This window comes from Microplitis mediator, chromosome 8, assembly GCF_029852145.1.
Source record: "Microplitis mediator isolate UGA2020A chromosome 8, iyMicMedi2.1, whole genome shotgun sequence".
Classification (NCBI taxonomy): Eukaryota; Metazoa; Arthropoda; class Insecta; order Hymenoptera; family Braconidae; genus Microplitis; species Microplitis mediator.
Window position 1 is genome coordinate 179,746 of NC_079976.1, and position 16,347 is coordinate 196,092.

Sequence of the window (16,347 nt, forward strand, 5' to 3'; positions counted from 1 at the left end):
CGCTAGTCGACTGCACCCATACTCTGCTCACAGACTTTCAACATAAATCCTCAAAGTCAAAATACTATTGACTTGTAGCCTTTAAACTATTGCCAGTCTCTGCTTACATCTGGTGGTATCCTTTTTCTTCAAAACGACAAACTGTACAGTTTCTTCGTGTACCCGCGTATCCGCGTTCCTACTACCTCTACTCGTATTTCAGTGTCCCAACATCCGGTTCCTTTCACCGATAAATTTGATATTGTTTCAACTTTCCCAGCAATTCACCAGTTTGATCGTGCGGAATTGTCGTTTACGGTTAGTGCAGTTAAAAAAAAAATTAACAAAAAATGTTCGAAACCAAGTATAGTTTCAGTTTTAGCTTACAAACTAAAAGAGGAGGACTAAAATGACTAGAGGTCATACACGTAAACCAAAACCTGAGACATAAAAAAAATAATAATAAATAAATAAAGCAAAGAAACGGTTTTTCTTGATGGTGTGTGTTGAAGTGACTTTTCACGCTAGACGTCACCAACGAGTGGTGTTTCCCAGGCATTACTAACACATGTCAAGCACATACTTTTCGGATGATAGACGGCTGCCATTACTCATTAACCATCACCGATATGTTCGAACGTTTCTGGCATAAGAGTTTTCGTTGGTTCGTTGGTTCATTGGTTCGTTGGTTCGTTGGTTTAGAGTTTTAGAGAGCTGAAAGGCTGAAAAGAGGGAGAAGGCTTGAGTATTATATGTGCTGTGGCTGTGAATCGATGAGGAGGGCCTAGAGTGCCGGAAAATATCGCTCGGAAAGTCAAGTAGAAAGGGTGGAGGAATTATTTACCGAGTATAGTCGAGAGTACTCCCACCGGATAAGGATAATGTGTTATCGGAGAGAGTAGTGAGTGAGGGTAGATAATGATGAGGATGTGTGTAGAGTTGACCATGGAAACGGGTAGAAAATTTTAAACTCACTCTGAAATCTCGTCGACTTTACTGACCCGGCGCTCTCGTTATTCTCTTCCTGAATTCGCGGGTCCACGGTACTCTCGCTCTGTACTGATGCAAACACTACTGCTGGTTTGCCAGACGAGAATAATAGACGCATAATCAGATGAAAGCTATTGTTAAAGTTTCAGTTATGAGTAACTGACCGAAAATTTAACAAATTTATAATTGTTATTGTTGCTATTTTTAGTCTATGGAGTTTTATAATCATTATTATTCTACATAATAAATAACTCCAATTTTAAATATATTTATACGGCATTTTAAGAATGTTTATACAAAAAGTAGAATTGATAATGGATAGAAAAATTCCTCCATCAAATTCATCGGTTTCTATTTCCGTCAAGTTTGAATGGATGTCATGTAAGCAAAGGACAGATTTCCCTTTCACGTACATTACAAATCTCTATGTTAGTGGTAGTGGTTGTGCTCGAGAGTTGAAGCCTCGAATCACCAGATGTTGCCAATGCACTTGACCGACTCGACATGGACAACCACCGGCTTGGACACTAGTCTCCTTGTCACCACAAGATTTTCACTCTTTTTTTCATGCTAACTCAGACATGAACATGTTCTGTACCCACTATCCCAAGTTTAAATGTAAAGAAACTTGAGCCAGTTCTTTCCACTTGGCAAACTTCACCTTGTCAATTTTTTTTTTTCTCTCAAATTTTATCTCTATATATATGACCATCTTTATTGCATCTTAACAATTTAAAAAGCATATTTTCATTGCATTCCACCAACTACGATAACAATTATCAATAACCTATTTAATAGTTTTCTCAACGCACATAAATAAATGTCAGAAAGAGGTCATCTGATAGATAAAAACCTGGCAGAAGTTTCAGTTGAAACGTTAAAATTCTCAAAGCTCCAACCAACTGGCCCAAATATATAATCCAATGCTTTTCGCCTCTCTATCTTTTTACACGCATGAGCCGTTCCGATTTTTCGGTTTACCTTCTTTTCTTATTTTTCAAATGATACGCCAAAAATAACCATAAACCTTTTTCTCTTCACTACCTATTAGTAACATCCATTAATCTAAATTTAACCCTTTTTCATCATTTCACTAAAGTCTGTTGAATTTTATCGTTAAATCTTGTTACTATTTAATACAATTATTATAAGTTAAGTTTGAATATTAATCAGAAGAAAAAAAAAAACGGAAAAGAAAAAAATGAAATAAATTTAATGTTTATTAAACAAAAGATGAATGTGATATAATTAATGATTTAATTAAACTGGTACAATTCATAGTCTCATAATGGCATTTCGCGGACGCCGGGACACCGAGACACCGGGACACTGGGACACTGGGACTAGATGTGTAGGTGTGTAGGTGTGTAGATAGAACCTTCGCGACCAGTCATGGTAATAATTCATAGACAGATACATATAGGCGTTTCAATGCACCAACCAGGCCATCCTCATTTATTTAAACGGTAGTTATAGGCACTGATGCCAGTGTATACAGAGTAGTGTAGTGTGTGATTCGAACGGTTAAATACTCTATTTTAAATGTTCTCCGTTATATTCCATGGTTTTCAGTAACATCATCCTCTGAAATAAAGTGTGTGCACAGCATGTCTTTATGCGCATGCATCAGTTTTAATAAAATTATTTTAAACTCAATTTTAACTTTTATTATTTAAATTACCTATACAAGGAACAAAAAAAAAAATAATAATTGTAAGTGAATTATATTTGTCAGAAAAAAAAAAAAAAAAAAAGAAAGTCTCTAATTAATTTTCCAAGTTATATCACCATTCACATTTTCTTTTATCCTCAAGAAATTTTTATATATTTTTTTTTTTTTTTTGTGCGCTCTCTTTTTTATTCCCCATCAGAAACGACGTAATGGTGAAAATGGCTATGGCAGTAGTAGAGCCGTTGATGCTTGGATCTAGTTAGCCGTCCAGTAGCAGTGGTGGGTGCCCAGTAAGAAGCTCCTTGGCAGTAGTAGTAGTCGTGGATAAAGCCGTTCCCTCGTTCCTAACTACGTGGTTTGATTCAATATCATCAGCCCTTGAGGATTTATATCAGAGAAAAATTGCGTTAGAAACAGCTGCTACGGCACCTTCTATATTTTTTCTCTCTTTTTATTTTTTTCTCTTCTTTATTTATTTTATTATACATACATCTATATAATTCGCTGTAAATTTTAACGGCAAGTAAAACGAAACGCGTTAATAAAGTCGTTGATTCTCAAGGATTTATATAAATATTTCAAATCTCAAAAACGATTTAATAAAAAACAACAAAAAAAATGTTTTCTTTTATTATAATAATTATTGTTATGAAAATTTAGGTGAAGAAATGTAAATGGGAAAATATATTGCAAAGAAAATGATAAAAAATAAGAGGAAATAGGATAAGTTGAAGGAGAGATAGACGAGAAAATTGGCTCGTAGAATGACTACTACAATAGTGAGGGCTAGATGTCGTACCTGTAGAGATCACCTAGAACTAGAAGCATCCTCTCATTCTTCTCTCGTTTTCAACATTTTTATTATTTTATTTGACTTTTTCTCTCGAAAGCAGCTTCTGTTGGTGGTAGAGGCTACCGTACTTTGTGTGCTACGAACAATTCTTAGAAACGCTTGTTAAGATTGTTGAGAAACTCTTGGTGGGTTCGCGACGCTTCACGAGTACAAGTTGAGATGCCGTGAGTTAAATTGGACAACGCGACGTTTTTGCCAACATTGTCATATGAATTGGAGCTACTTGGTTATTCCGAAAAAAAATAAATTATAAAATAAAGTTTATCATTTTTTATTTATTTATTTTTTTCTTCGCTAAACCCAAGAATTTACTTTATAAACTTATTTTCATTTTCAACTCAACATATTTATTATTTATTTATTCTTAAAATAATAATAATAGTAATAATGATAAATGGATAAAAAATAGATGAACGATGAAAGTTAAGTGTGAGTCGAGCTTAAGACTCAATCACAAGACGAGTCAGGGGATTTAGGGGCCTTTCACCCCTGACGTAGCACTAATTCCAGCTGGATTAACTAAATGCTGTTGAATGGAATAACGTAATTACCATGCAGCACGTGCCACAGCCAATACTCGTTCCAACTCTAGACTCAATATAACAACCACCAACCTATCTACTATATTTATCTTATATCTATGTATCTATGTATCCAACTATTTCTATATTGTTATCGTTATTGTTATTGTTATCATTATCTATATAAATACATATATACATTAATATTCTTATCATATCGCACGTACAAATAATATAATCAAACGTTTCTCTACTCCCATCTACGACAATCCTCAACCACGTTATTAATTTTTTTTCTACCCACTATCTAATATAAAATCTATTTATCAATTATATTTAGATAAATTTACTGAGAGATATGTATTAAAAAAAAACAAATTAACGTTATATTAATTACATCAACTCTGTATATGTATTTCTAATTAAATGAATATACTGAGTATTGATGAATTTGTTTATTAATTAATTACATTTAATCATCATAGGATTTGTTAATTATTTTGGAGTATATTCATATGTGAATGTAAATTTGAATAAGCTTAGCTTAAATTTCAGTTTAATTGTCTAATTTTGGTACTGGTGAATTAGAAATTTATAATGCATTTTTTTTATTGACTAATAATGTAAGTGGTTGTTGTTGTATATATATAGTTTATTACAATCGGGATATTGTTGAATATAATAAGACCGAGTAAATATTAGGATACAAAAGCGTAAAGTATATAATATAAAGTGGCTTAGTAAATAAGAATTTGTGGTTGATATTACTTTAGTCGTAACGCCCAACAACAATTGACACGCTCTTTCTCTTTCCCCTTATTTTTTTCCTTTTTTCAACCATTGAGAAGTGATCCTCGCTGACTTACACGAGCTTTTTGTCTGACAGTAACGGAAAAATAAATAAAAAAAAGTTAAAATGTGAGAGAATAAGAAGGAAGGAAAGGATGTTGGATGAAAAGTCTTGGATAGTGAAGAAAGGAGTGAAAATAAAAAAAAACACTAGAGTAGAGTAAGAGATGAAAAGTAAGGTGGTGGCGAGAGAAAGGGGTGTCTTGGAAAATTATGTCAGCTCTATCTCAGGCTTGAAAGCAAAGGTGAGATATGAAATCACCGGAATAAAAAATAACCTTGTGAAACTTCCGTTTAACATCTTTTGATAATGAAAAATACTATTGATAGTTTATTTTAATGCAATTGTAGTTTTATTAATTCTGTTGAATTATAATATTAATTTGATTTTTTTATTCTAAACTTTTAATTTTATTTTCGAAATAATGGACAACTTTTGTAATTTATCAACAGACGTTGAAACAGACTATTTCTCACTTTTTTATTATATTATGTGTATATATACATATTTTTTTTTTATGTTAGTATTTTAAAATCCTTCGGGAATATGAAAACGTTGAACGTTGAATACGTTGAACCTGGTGCACGGCATTCGACCGATACACGTTTTTTTTTATTTTTTTATGTTTTACTTGTTCAACTCTTGGCAGGCACAGCACTAGAGACATTTCTAGAGAAAAAAGAGAGAAGAAAGAATATCATCATCGAATATAAATTTTCCATCTCACTTTCAGTTATTTTATTTTAGGTTTTTTTTTTCTTGTTATTTTGACTAGCTCGGCTCTTCCGCCCTTAGGACGAGTCAAGAGGGTGAAGGAACAAGGGATTACTATCTTTATCTTTTAGAAAAGAGTGAGTGAGGAATTGAGAAAGAGAGAGAGTAATATAAAATACTGATGTTCTCGAATGCGGGCTCTATTCTCAGACTTTTGGTCTGGTTCTTTATGAAAGAATGGCTTTTTCGTGTTGTTGAAAAACCACCACAAAGACTCTCAATACTATCACTCTCGATGGATAAGTTGAATAGCGCTGAAAGACTTCGAGGCATCAAATTTTTTTTTTATTAAAAAACTTTTTTTTGCTTAATTTCTAAATTCAATCATTTGCTATTTACAATTTTGTGGTATTTAATGGATCGAGATAGTTGGTTTTTTTAATGATGTAATACTAATTTTTTTTTTCGTCTCTCAATAAAAATAGAGACATAAATGTTAATCCTTATTTTTATAATCTTTTTTCATGTGGATATTTTTAATTAGTCTAAATTTAAAAAAATAGTGTGTAGAGTAGATGGTAAAAATAATCTCCGCTCTCTGGTTAACTTTAGGATACATACATGTATAAAAAAACAAAAAAAAAAATAAAATAAATAAATAAAATAAAAAACAAAATAGACACAAACAAAATCTGTTTCACCAAAGCGTCAGGGGAAAAGAACTCATGAGGGTTGAACACAGGTGTTGATGTACGCAAAACAAGTTTGACTGCGTTAGTATCCTCTCTCTAGTCGGTCAATCCATTAAAACCTCATATTCCCTAGAGAAGTACATACATATATATATATATACTTTTTACTTTATATAAATTTTTCTCCCTGCAGCAAAATAAAAAAAAAATAAATAAAACACAAAAAAAAACTTATCTCTTTTTATTTTCTACTTTATCATCTCTCTTGATATTTATCTCCCTCTTCATCATTTTACTTCTCTCTCTAAAAAACATAGGCTCTCAACACTTTATGCATACTCACCGGTAGTCTTTTCCTCATCGTCATTCTCATTCTCGTCCTCATCCTTATTGCAACATCACCCCTTTTGCCTCAATCTCTTGGCAAACATTATAACACCCGGGATTATGAATTTTATCCCCACTGACTTGCCAGAACGGATCTATCTTTCCGATACGGGACGATGTTTATAATTTTTAATTTTTATTTTTAATATTAATATATTTAAATTTATATAAAATCAGCAATTAATTATTTTAATATTTAAATTTAAAGTTAGTCAACAAAGTTGAAACTAATGTACTTGAATGCATTTATAAAGAATTAAATGTACTGTTAATAATTTAATGAGACTCGTAGATAATTTATTAATTTTTTTTTTTATTATTACTGAAGAAATTAAACAATGAAGACATTGGTACGATTATTTTTAATGGATCGTAAATTTGGGTCAGCTCAGACTGGGCTTTAGTCGATGGTGTTGGCGTAAAATTCTTTTGTTTTCTCACTCACTCACTCGCTCACTCTTTCTTTCTTTATTATTATTATTAATTTTTTTTTTTCTCTTTTTCTATAAAAGACGAGTTCTCGGTTATTCGAAGAGCTTTTAAGCCAGCTTTCCTCTTACGTTTATTAGGACCCTCCTACTTTGGCAGACTTTTACTTACTCAGTATATTGCTAGCAAGCGTCTCAAAACACACAGATTACCTATGCTTTTCTTCTTTCATTTAATTTTATTTTTTTTATAACTCGCTGATTTATTTGTCGACAAACTTATGTAAGAAATTTATTTATAAATGTTATTATAAGTTTTTTATTTACCCAAAAATCCAATTTAAAAGAAAATAAAAAAAAAAATTAACTTTTAATAGCTTGGAGGGAAAAAAAAAACTTGGATTGTTTAATGAACAGCCGGATATTGGAGGATAGAAAATTTTATGAAATTTTAGTGTTTGAAACAAAGCTAATAGACGGATGTTCAAGAGAGAATTATTGCATTTTACGAATATTTGTTCAGTCCACTGAACTGAATCGAAAAGAGAGCGAGTTAACTCGGAAGTTTGAATAAAAAAAATTGATAATAAAATAATCCTCGGTATTTTTCATTAAATTTTTTTTAATTTTTTCATTAGGTATTATTTTACATGGTTAAAAATTCTATTTGCCACGAGTATTGAAAACGAGAAGAAATTATCGTATATATCGAGTAGCAAAGGATGTGAAAGTAATTTCATTAGATCCGTAGCACGCGGTATTGGTTTTTCATCGGTTTGAACATTTATTTACAGTTTTGTATAATAAAAATATAAAATTAAAGCCACAATTGGCTTTTAATTAATAACACAGAGTGCAGCGATACATGACCTTTAAAACGTTTTTCAATTTTTTTTTTTTTTGGTAAAAATAAAAATAATAATAATAATACTCGAGAGACTTTAACAAGAATATAATTACAAAAGTTTATTGAAATGGTGTCAAAGTAAAATGAGTATAACTTTTAAAATCAATTACATAAATTAAATATAAAATCACAAGATTAATCAATCAAAGTGTAATTATACTATAAAGTTTAATGTTAAATAAGATTCGAATAAAGCCCTTGGTATTAACTTTACACAAAATGGTTTACTACCACTAGCATTGCTATCATGCCTACCACCACTACTTAAACTATTACTATTACTATTACTATTACTATTATTACTTCAACAATGACAATGGGTGTACTATCATTAAACTTTCAAACAATCTAGAGGAATATCGTCGATAAACTCGTCGTTTTCTTCAGTCTCGCGAAACTCTTGGCAACTAAGTCGATAATAATATTGAGAACTCAAAAAAATTTATATTATCTCGTGGACATTTTATAATAAAATTTCAATCGTTACATTTATCATTATCACCAGCAAGTCATGAAAAAATGAGAATTAATACTTTTTCATTGTCAGTTGAATTTTTAATATTTTTATAGGATAAGAAAGTTTAAGTTTAACGTAAAAGCGGGTGGTACTTAAAAGAGAAAGATACTTTGAGATAAAAGTTGCATTTACTACTGTGACACATCAAACAACAAGCCTCTAGCTTTGAAACACTGCTGAAATTGTATTGTAAGTAATGTTAATGAAAATGCTGGTAATAACAAGTTTAATAATTAACTCAACTTCAAACAACTATTTATGTTTACTAAAAATTTTTTATTTCTTTAGTAATAATAAATTAAAAAATATTATTAAACTCAAACAATATAAATGTTGAAAAACAAACAATAAAAAAAAAAAAAAAATCTATAAATTTATACAAATAAAGACGTTGTCATCAAGTACTTTCATCTTTTCCACGTGATTCGACAATAAAGTACCGTACAAAGAAATAACCCATGACATATTCGACGTGCTTACAAATATAAAAGTACTGTCTGTACGTTTCTGCAGTAAATGTAAACGAGAAAGGTACCGCAAGTAACAAAAAAATAAAAATAAAAGCAAAGAAATGTAAAATAAAAAGAAGCCAAGTAGAAATATATAGTCGAAAAAAAGACTGGGAGGAATGGAGTTTATATATATATATATATATATAGAGAGAGAGAGAGAAGGGAGGAAGACATAAGGACATGGGAAATAAATATTTATTTCCAACTTATAGCCACTAAATATGTTTTATGCTGTAGGTATTTCGTGGACCGCGAACAGTACTGAGTAAATACGTGTGTACCAGTAGTGTCTATATCACTATTTTCTATTGTTGTCTCGACAATACCCACCGCAACAATACTCGCTTTCTTCGTTTCTCCGCCAACAAACTCTACACATACACTCAGCACCAAAACCAACCTACCTATTCGCCCGCGCTTATTCTCTCAATATCATATATATGGATGTATATACACACTAAATCTATTTCATTCTTGCAAGCAATTCTTGTACTAAAGCTTCAGTTGGTAGTAGTACATTTAGCTGGTCGAATAAACGGAACGTTCGAGGATGTTTTGAATCACTTCCCAATTCACCTTCCCAATATTACCTACTATATATACATACACATACATATATCCTCTATATATGACTATAGAAAATAGTATTAACATTTCATACCCTTTTTAATGCAAAATAAATTTTAAAATAATATATTTGATACCGGTAAGCTCGTAGTTTTTATTTTATTTTATATCAGCGACACTAAAAGAAAACATAAATCGGAATGGAATGTAAATATAAATATATATATATATATTTTTTTTTATGATGGTTGAAAAAAATAAAATAAAACAAATAAAAATAAAATTGATTTGAAACGTATATAAAGTTTTTTATTTTTGGAAGATATATCTTTGAAAATACAGCGTAGAATGTTTATTTAAGAATATTATTATTAAAATTGATGGAAAGACGTATCCAAATGCAATAACCATAGTTCTTTGTGTATATCTTGAACGCGATCGCTGTTTTATCTATTTTATTATTGTGTATAAACGAAGAGGCTGAGCTTTGATTTTTATCTTGTAGTCCTTCTCGTATTGTTATATAGATAAATCGATCGGTATCTTCAGTAAATCTTGTACATTTCAACGAATAATACAAAAAGAATGAGAGTATATATTGGAAAATACATGGATGATATAATAATAATAATAATAATAACAACAACATCAACGCGCAGACATTTTAGATCCAATCTCACATCGATTTGTGCCAACATTATAATTTCCGTCTATTTCCGATCCGCGACATTACGAGACAAGAATCGTCATTGATAGTGTCTCGCACTTTGCAATATTACCTCTCTATATTTTTTAAATATATTTTTATTTTATCTGATTTATTTTTCATGAATAAAAATTTTTTTAACACATAAATTCTTTTAAATTAAATGAAAATTTAGATTTTTATTTATTAAATAACATTTAAATGGTCTAGTGTAATTTAAAAATAAAAATATTATTATATCCAATTAATTTAAAATATAAAACTTATTATTAAGTCACTTGAATGTTAAAATAAGGATGCAATTCGCGGGGGAGTGGTTTAAGAGTATTAAAAATAAAAGTTATAAGAAAATGGTAGGAAGTAAAGAGATGAGGTCAGACGGTTCAATAATTCGTCCAAGAATCTCAAGTTAAAGTAAAAAATATAAAAAAAAAGAAATAATGAAATAAAATGAGCGAGGGATAGGGGGAAAAAAAAAATTTTAAAGAAAAAAAGCTCAAAGATCTTTTTCTCTTCGTTGCACTTGAACATTTTCTTCTCATAACCTCTCAAACATGACGGAGTTTTTAAGAAAGCTGAGAGTGAAGAAAAAAAAACGGCTCGATTATTCGAACGGCGGCTTTTCGCAGTTTTAATCCGGCATCTGGATATAGAAAGTTGGCGAGGAAAGATGGAGTGGGTTTGAAATTCTTTAGGGTGCTGCTGCTGATGGTGCCGGTGGTGGTAGTGGTGGTTGTTCAACAAATGCTCCATAAACTTTAAGTTCTTCATCCTTGATTTTATTTTATTTTACAATTTCTTTTCCCCCCACTTTTTAAACCCCTTTCTTATCAACACAAACAAGACTTACTATTGTTAATTTTTCAGTGAAATTAATGGCTATTATAATTATTATTATAAAATAAAATAAATTGCCCAATCAACAGAACAATTAAATTAAATTCTATCAATTAAAACATAGGAACAACAGAGCTTTGTATGGTTTATTCGTATACTGGTTGTTAAATTTTCATCGTGAAAAAGATTGATAGTTTCATTCATCCGTTACATAGTTAATCTTCCTTGGGTAACAACTCATCACATTTGACTTTCGTGGCTTTACTGAAATATTAAAAAATAAAATAAAATTAATTGTCGAGCAGAAAAAAAAATGTTTGTTAAATAAATTATATGTATTTTGGGTGGTTCAAATAAACGTAAATTTCATGAGATCTTGATTTTGTAATCACGCTGGTGAATGCACGTGCAAGTGCAAATACCCATGTACGAAGTAAACGTACCGAGTGGTGTTTATCTCGTAACCGTTGACAGGTGGCGCGCCGCCGCGTCTCTATTGATTGGTGCCCAACATCCCCCACTTAAATCCTCTGCTACCAACCCTTCAACACACACACAAAGTCCATCCAGACTCTCCACGTTTACATCGATTTCTGTCTCTTTTTTTTTTTTTTTTATTTTCCTTTTTTGTTTAACATTTTTCTGTTAACGTTGATTAAAAAATTAGCGCAACAAATTTATTTTTAATCAACATTGAAATAGAAAATAAAAAAAAAAAAAATCTGCCACTTAATTTAGCAACAACTTTCTGAAAACCTATTCAATTGTTAATTTTTAATTAAGTAATTTTCAACAATCATCGATGTTGCAAAAAAAAAGAAAAAAAAAAAAAAACGATAAGGTTCATCGACTCATCAGCACTTGATAATGCATGATTAGTCTCTTTGTCAAACCAGTGCAATATTAAACTGGCTGGAGTGCATAAAAAAGTGGACGAAAAAAAGGAAAAAACAAAAAAGTAGAGGAGTAGGATAAAAAATAACAAGGTGGGTATTTTTTGTTGTACAAACAGGGGAGACATTCTATTCTCTTGCATCTGGTGAATCTTGTATCACTTTGTTCGGGGTCTTTGTTCTTGAACCAATGGTCTTCATCCTCTTTGTAGGCTCTTCCACTACGGAATTAGTCCGATCGAGTACACCCGGTCGTCTCCTCTCTAATTCGTCTCTTCTACAGTCCTCCCAAACCTTTACTACCTTTCCTTCCCTTTCCGACCTTTCATTCGCTTCTATTCATGTTCATCTATACTCATCTATACTCTTCTTGTGTTTCTTCAATCATCAGCTCACGAATATAAACATCAACCAATAATCAAAAGTAACCTTCAATAATTATTGTCATCAAGAGCTACCAAATACCGAATCAATTGTTTTTATGATATATATCATAGTAATGCTTTTTATGTTAAAAATTGATTTCCGATATCAAAAATTTATATTTTTTTGTTATTATACAATTGCGAGGGCAATTTCTTTCAAAGCTTACCGGAGGTAGAGTCACAATTTTGCGATGGATTGCTACGAAGATTGCGGGAATATCGAGAGAGAATGCAAAAAGAGCTGTATGCAATTGCTCGAATTGTAAAATTGACGTTCGTCAGCTGACGATACATCAAGAGTTTTAAAGTTATTGGTCATGGGTTTTGAATGATCAAATATTGGTTTTAGTCTAGCCCATCAGAGCTGCTACAATACCTTCTATTGTTTAAAAAATTTTTATTTATTGACAGATTTTTTAATAATTGGTAAAAATGCCGTGACAAATTTATTTTAAAAATAAATAATTCTTTAAAACCTCATTGATTTCATCAAACTTTTTTTCTTATATTTTTTTTTAAACCGTAAATTGTACATTGTTTTTAAAAACGCATGAATAGTGCATTTTTCTATTTATTCTCTTTTTTTTTTTTTTTTTTGTCAATAAGTGAAAAGCAGTTGATAAAACAAAGGGAAGTCGATATCAAGACCGATGATTGGCGAGTTGTTACTAACAGAACTGAAACAAAAAAAAAAAATATATAATAAAAATGCATACAAAAAAGGGTAAATAAATAAAAAGAAAATGTAAAAAAAAAAATAACTGAATAAAAAGCATCAATTCCGGGTACGAATTGACAGTAACTACGTTTCATCCACCGGAAGAATGTCGAAACCGAAACCGAATATAACGAGTAGCATGAGTGAACATAGTGTACTAGTGTATACTAGCACTAGCAAATTGCGCACAGTGTACCTTACAATCGAACTTTCGATGGCCGTGTAATTGCGTTTCGGTTAAAAATCTGCAATCGAGATTATATGTTTGGACAGCTTGTGTTCTCACCAAACTCACTGCATCGTGAAAAAAAAAAAGTTTTTTTTTTTTTTTTTTTCCATCACTTAACTCGTTAAAAATTTAATAAATATTCCTCTGAAATTAATTACATCGATGGTAAATTTGAAATTAATAACAGTTGACAAAGGAACAATGTTTAATATTAATTATAACTCTGTGCGGTATTGTGAAATATAATTTCTTTTATAAAAGTTATATAATAGATAATATTTAGAAAAAAAAAAAAAAAATTACTAAAAGTCTTTGATACGGTATGAAATAAAAGGCGAAATATGACAATGTAAACTGATATTTTCTAATGAACCGTCGTCTACAGGTAGATGAGGAGCAGCCGAGAGAATTTCATCCTCTTTCTTGTTCGCTGTTCCTCTTAGTCTGGGTCCTTTCGCATCAACTCTACTCTCAACTCCTATCCGTATTCTGTTTCTCTCGGGTATCTCGGTCTCATAAGCACTTTACAGAGCTGGTGAGTTCAAAGCCAAGAGCACCCGAACGACTTGGTTATTCAATATTATACAATGATCATCTCTCAAACGAAAATGCCCAACCTGTTCAACCTGTTCAACCTGCTCAACCTGCTCAACCTGCTACAAATAAATTACACAAAGACAATCTATCATCATTTCCTTCATATAACTATGCCTATTAAATTTACGTCTTTTGACTAATCAATTATTTCATTATTTTACATTACTCTTTATATAGAAACTATAAAGGAGTTTCTAAATAAAAATTATTATCAATTATTGTAACATAATTTATAGTTGTCGGTATTATAAATGTTAAGTCAAGATTAAAGCGCAAGTAGTTAATTGCTAATTGCAATGCTAAATCAATGACTATTGATGTCAGATAATAGCTGGGTTCAAAATCTGATGTCTATGAATAGAAACGTACATGAAAGTTAACTTGACTCAATTAACTCGTGACTCTCGACAATAATACCCCATTATCAACTTGTTATTTTAATTAACTTATTTTATATCAAGTGGAAATAATAAAAAATTTAAAAAAAATGAATTTTATATTTTTTCAGGAGCAATATTTGAACAGGGGACTGATGAAGTGCAGTCTGCATTTAAATACGCAATAGCTATTCACAATCAGAATAATACGACTCGTCGCTTTGATCTTCAAGCTTACGTTGATGTAATCAATACTGCTGATGCTTTCAAGCTTTCACGATTGAGTGAGTATCCAAAATTATTATTATTATTATTATTATTATTATTATTATTATTAATATTAAATTTTTAATGAAAATATATTACGGGTTAATGTATTTTTTATCATACGAAAATTAAAATTATGAAGTTATTGATTTCATTTTTTTTATAAAAGTTAAAAATAACAAAAATATATCTATGTAATGTACTTTTCTCAATTTCGAGACACGGTTCTGATCCACTGAATCGTACAGAAAAACGATAATAAAATGTGGCAACGATCGACTATTGACACACTAGATGGTGTAGCAGTGATGAAATATAGCAGCGAAAAAAAAATAGTATATCTAAGAGTAAAAAGATAATATATAGTCTTGAAGTCAATTTTCTGCAATGGCCAGGAAATGCACCGTGACTATTCGCAACGCTTCTCTACGCTGCGGCTTTTAAACTTTACTAAATCTTATATAAATTTATCATGATTATTATTATTGGTATTAAAGTTTAAAAATTAAATTACTGAATAATAATTAATTATTTATAAATTTAAATTAAAAAAAGAAGAAATATTATTATTAGAAGCTATTAAACAAAACTTTGAGAAAAAATAAAAAAAAAACATTTACAAAGCTAAAGTTTATCACTGGCATCATTGCAGTCGTAGTCTTGGTTTTCGTATCTGCACTTACCAAATTAGACATCGTCATTCGTAGATTTCAATCCTCACTCTTCTGACTGAGTTGCAATTTTACGAGCGTTTCGAGTGGCTCGAGTACCTCGTGATGAGAGTAAAAACGTTTTTTTTTTATTTTTATTACTTTAAATCCACCACCGAAATCCTTTGTGTTGTATATCTTCAAAAGAAAGACGATTAAATCTTTTAACAATTTATTTTTAACTTCCCACTAAGAAAATTGAAAATTTTCGAAAATTCGGCAAGTTATTGGTTTCGGTCCGATTTTCAAAAATCGAATTTCTATCAGATCTTGAGGTTTTGAGGTTCTAGAAAGATATTCTGACTAATTTCAAGATCATGTCCGAGTGTATGTGTGTGTGTGTGTACGTATGTAAATATTTGTAACTTTTAAACGGATGAATCAATTTTGATCGTCAAGGTGGCATTTTACGCGGCTTGTTAATATCTAAAAGCTGTAAAAAATTCAAGTTGATCGGTAGGGTGCGTTCGGAGATATTCCAAAAATAAAATTTTTTCAAAAATGTTTTTCTTGGATAACTTGTAATGTGCTCAATGGATTGATTCCAAAATCTAATCGGCTCTTAAACTTCATAAACCACGCCGAATGCCACCTCAACCATCAAAATCGGTTCATTCGTTCAAGAAAAACCGTTGTCGAAAGAATTCAAAAAAATTTTTTTTTTTTAGTTTTTTTTTTTTGAAATATCTCAAAAACGACTAGATGAATTAATTCCAAAATCTGATCAGCTTTAGAACTCGATAAAACGCGTCGATTGCCATCTTAACTGTCTTAATCGATCAATTCGTTTGAGAGATATCGTTGGAGAAAAAATGGTAAAAAACGGCTCAAGGAGCTCGAAAATAGCGGCAAGTTTTGGGGCTGGCCCGCAGGGCCAACCGATGCCCAGATTTTTCATTTTATTATTATCATAATTTATATAAATTTCCTGTTGAAGAATCGGTAATCGTCAATTTTAATGATAAAGTTATTTTTTATTTTCTATGTATAAGACTTTAT

General features: G+C 30.6%; 1 protein-coding gene across 2 annotated transcripts in view; it reads left to right on the plus strand.

Moving 5' to 3' along the window:
• LOC130673032 (glutamate receptor 1-like) overlaps positions 1-16,347 on the plus strand; it is a 108,329-nt gene that overhangs the window by 50,825 nt on the left and 41,157 nt on the right. For both annotated transcript variants that reach the window (XM_057477889.1, XM_057477888.1), the window contains exon 2: positions 14,503-14,655. In XM_057477889.1, coding sequence (XP_057333872.1) covers positions 14,503-14,655 — 153 coding nt within the window. The remainder of the gene's footprint in view (positions 1-14,502; positions 14,656-16,347) is intronic.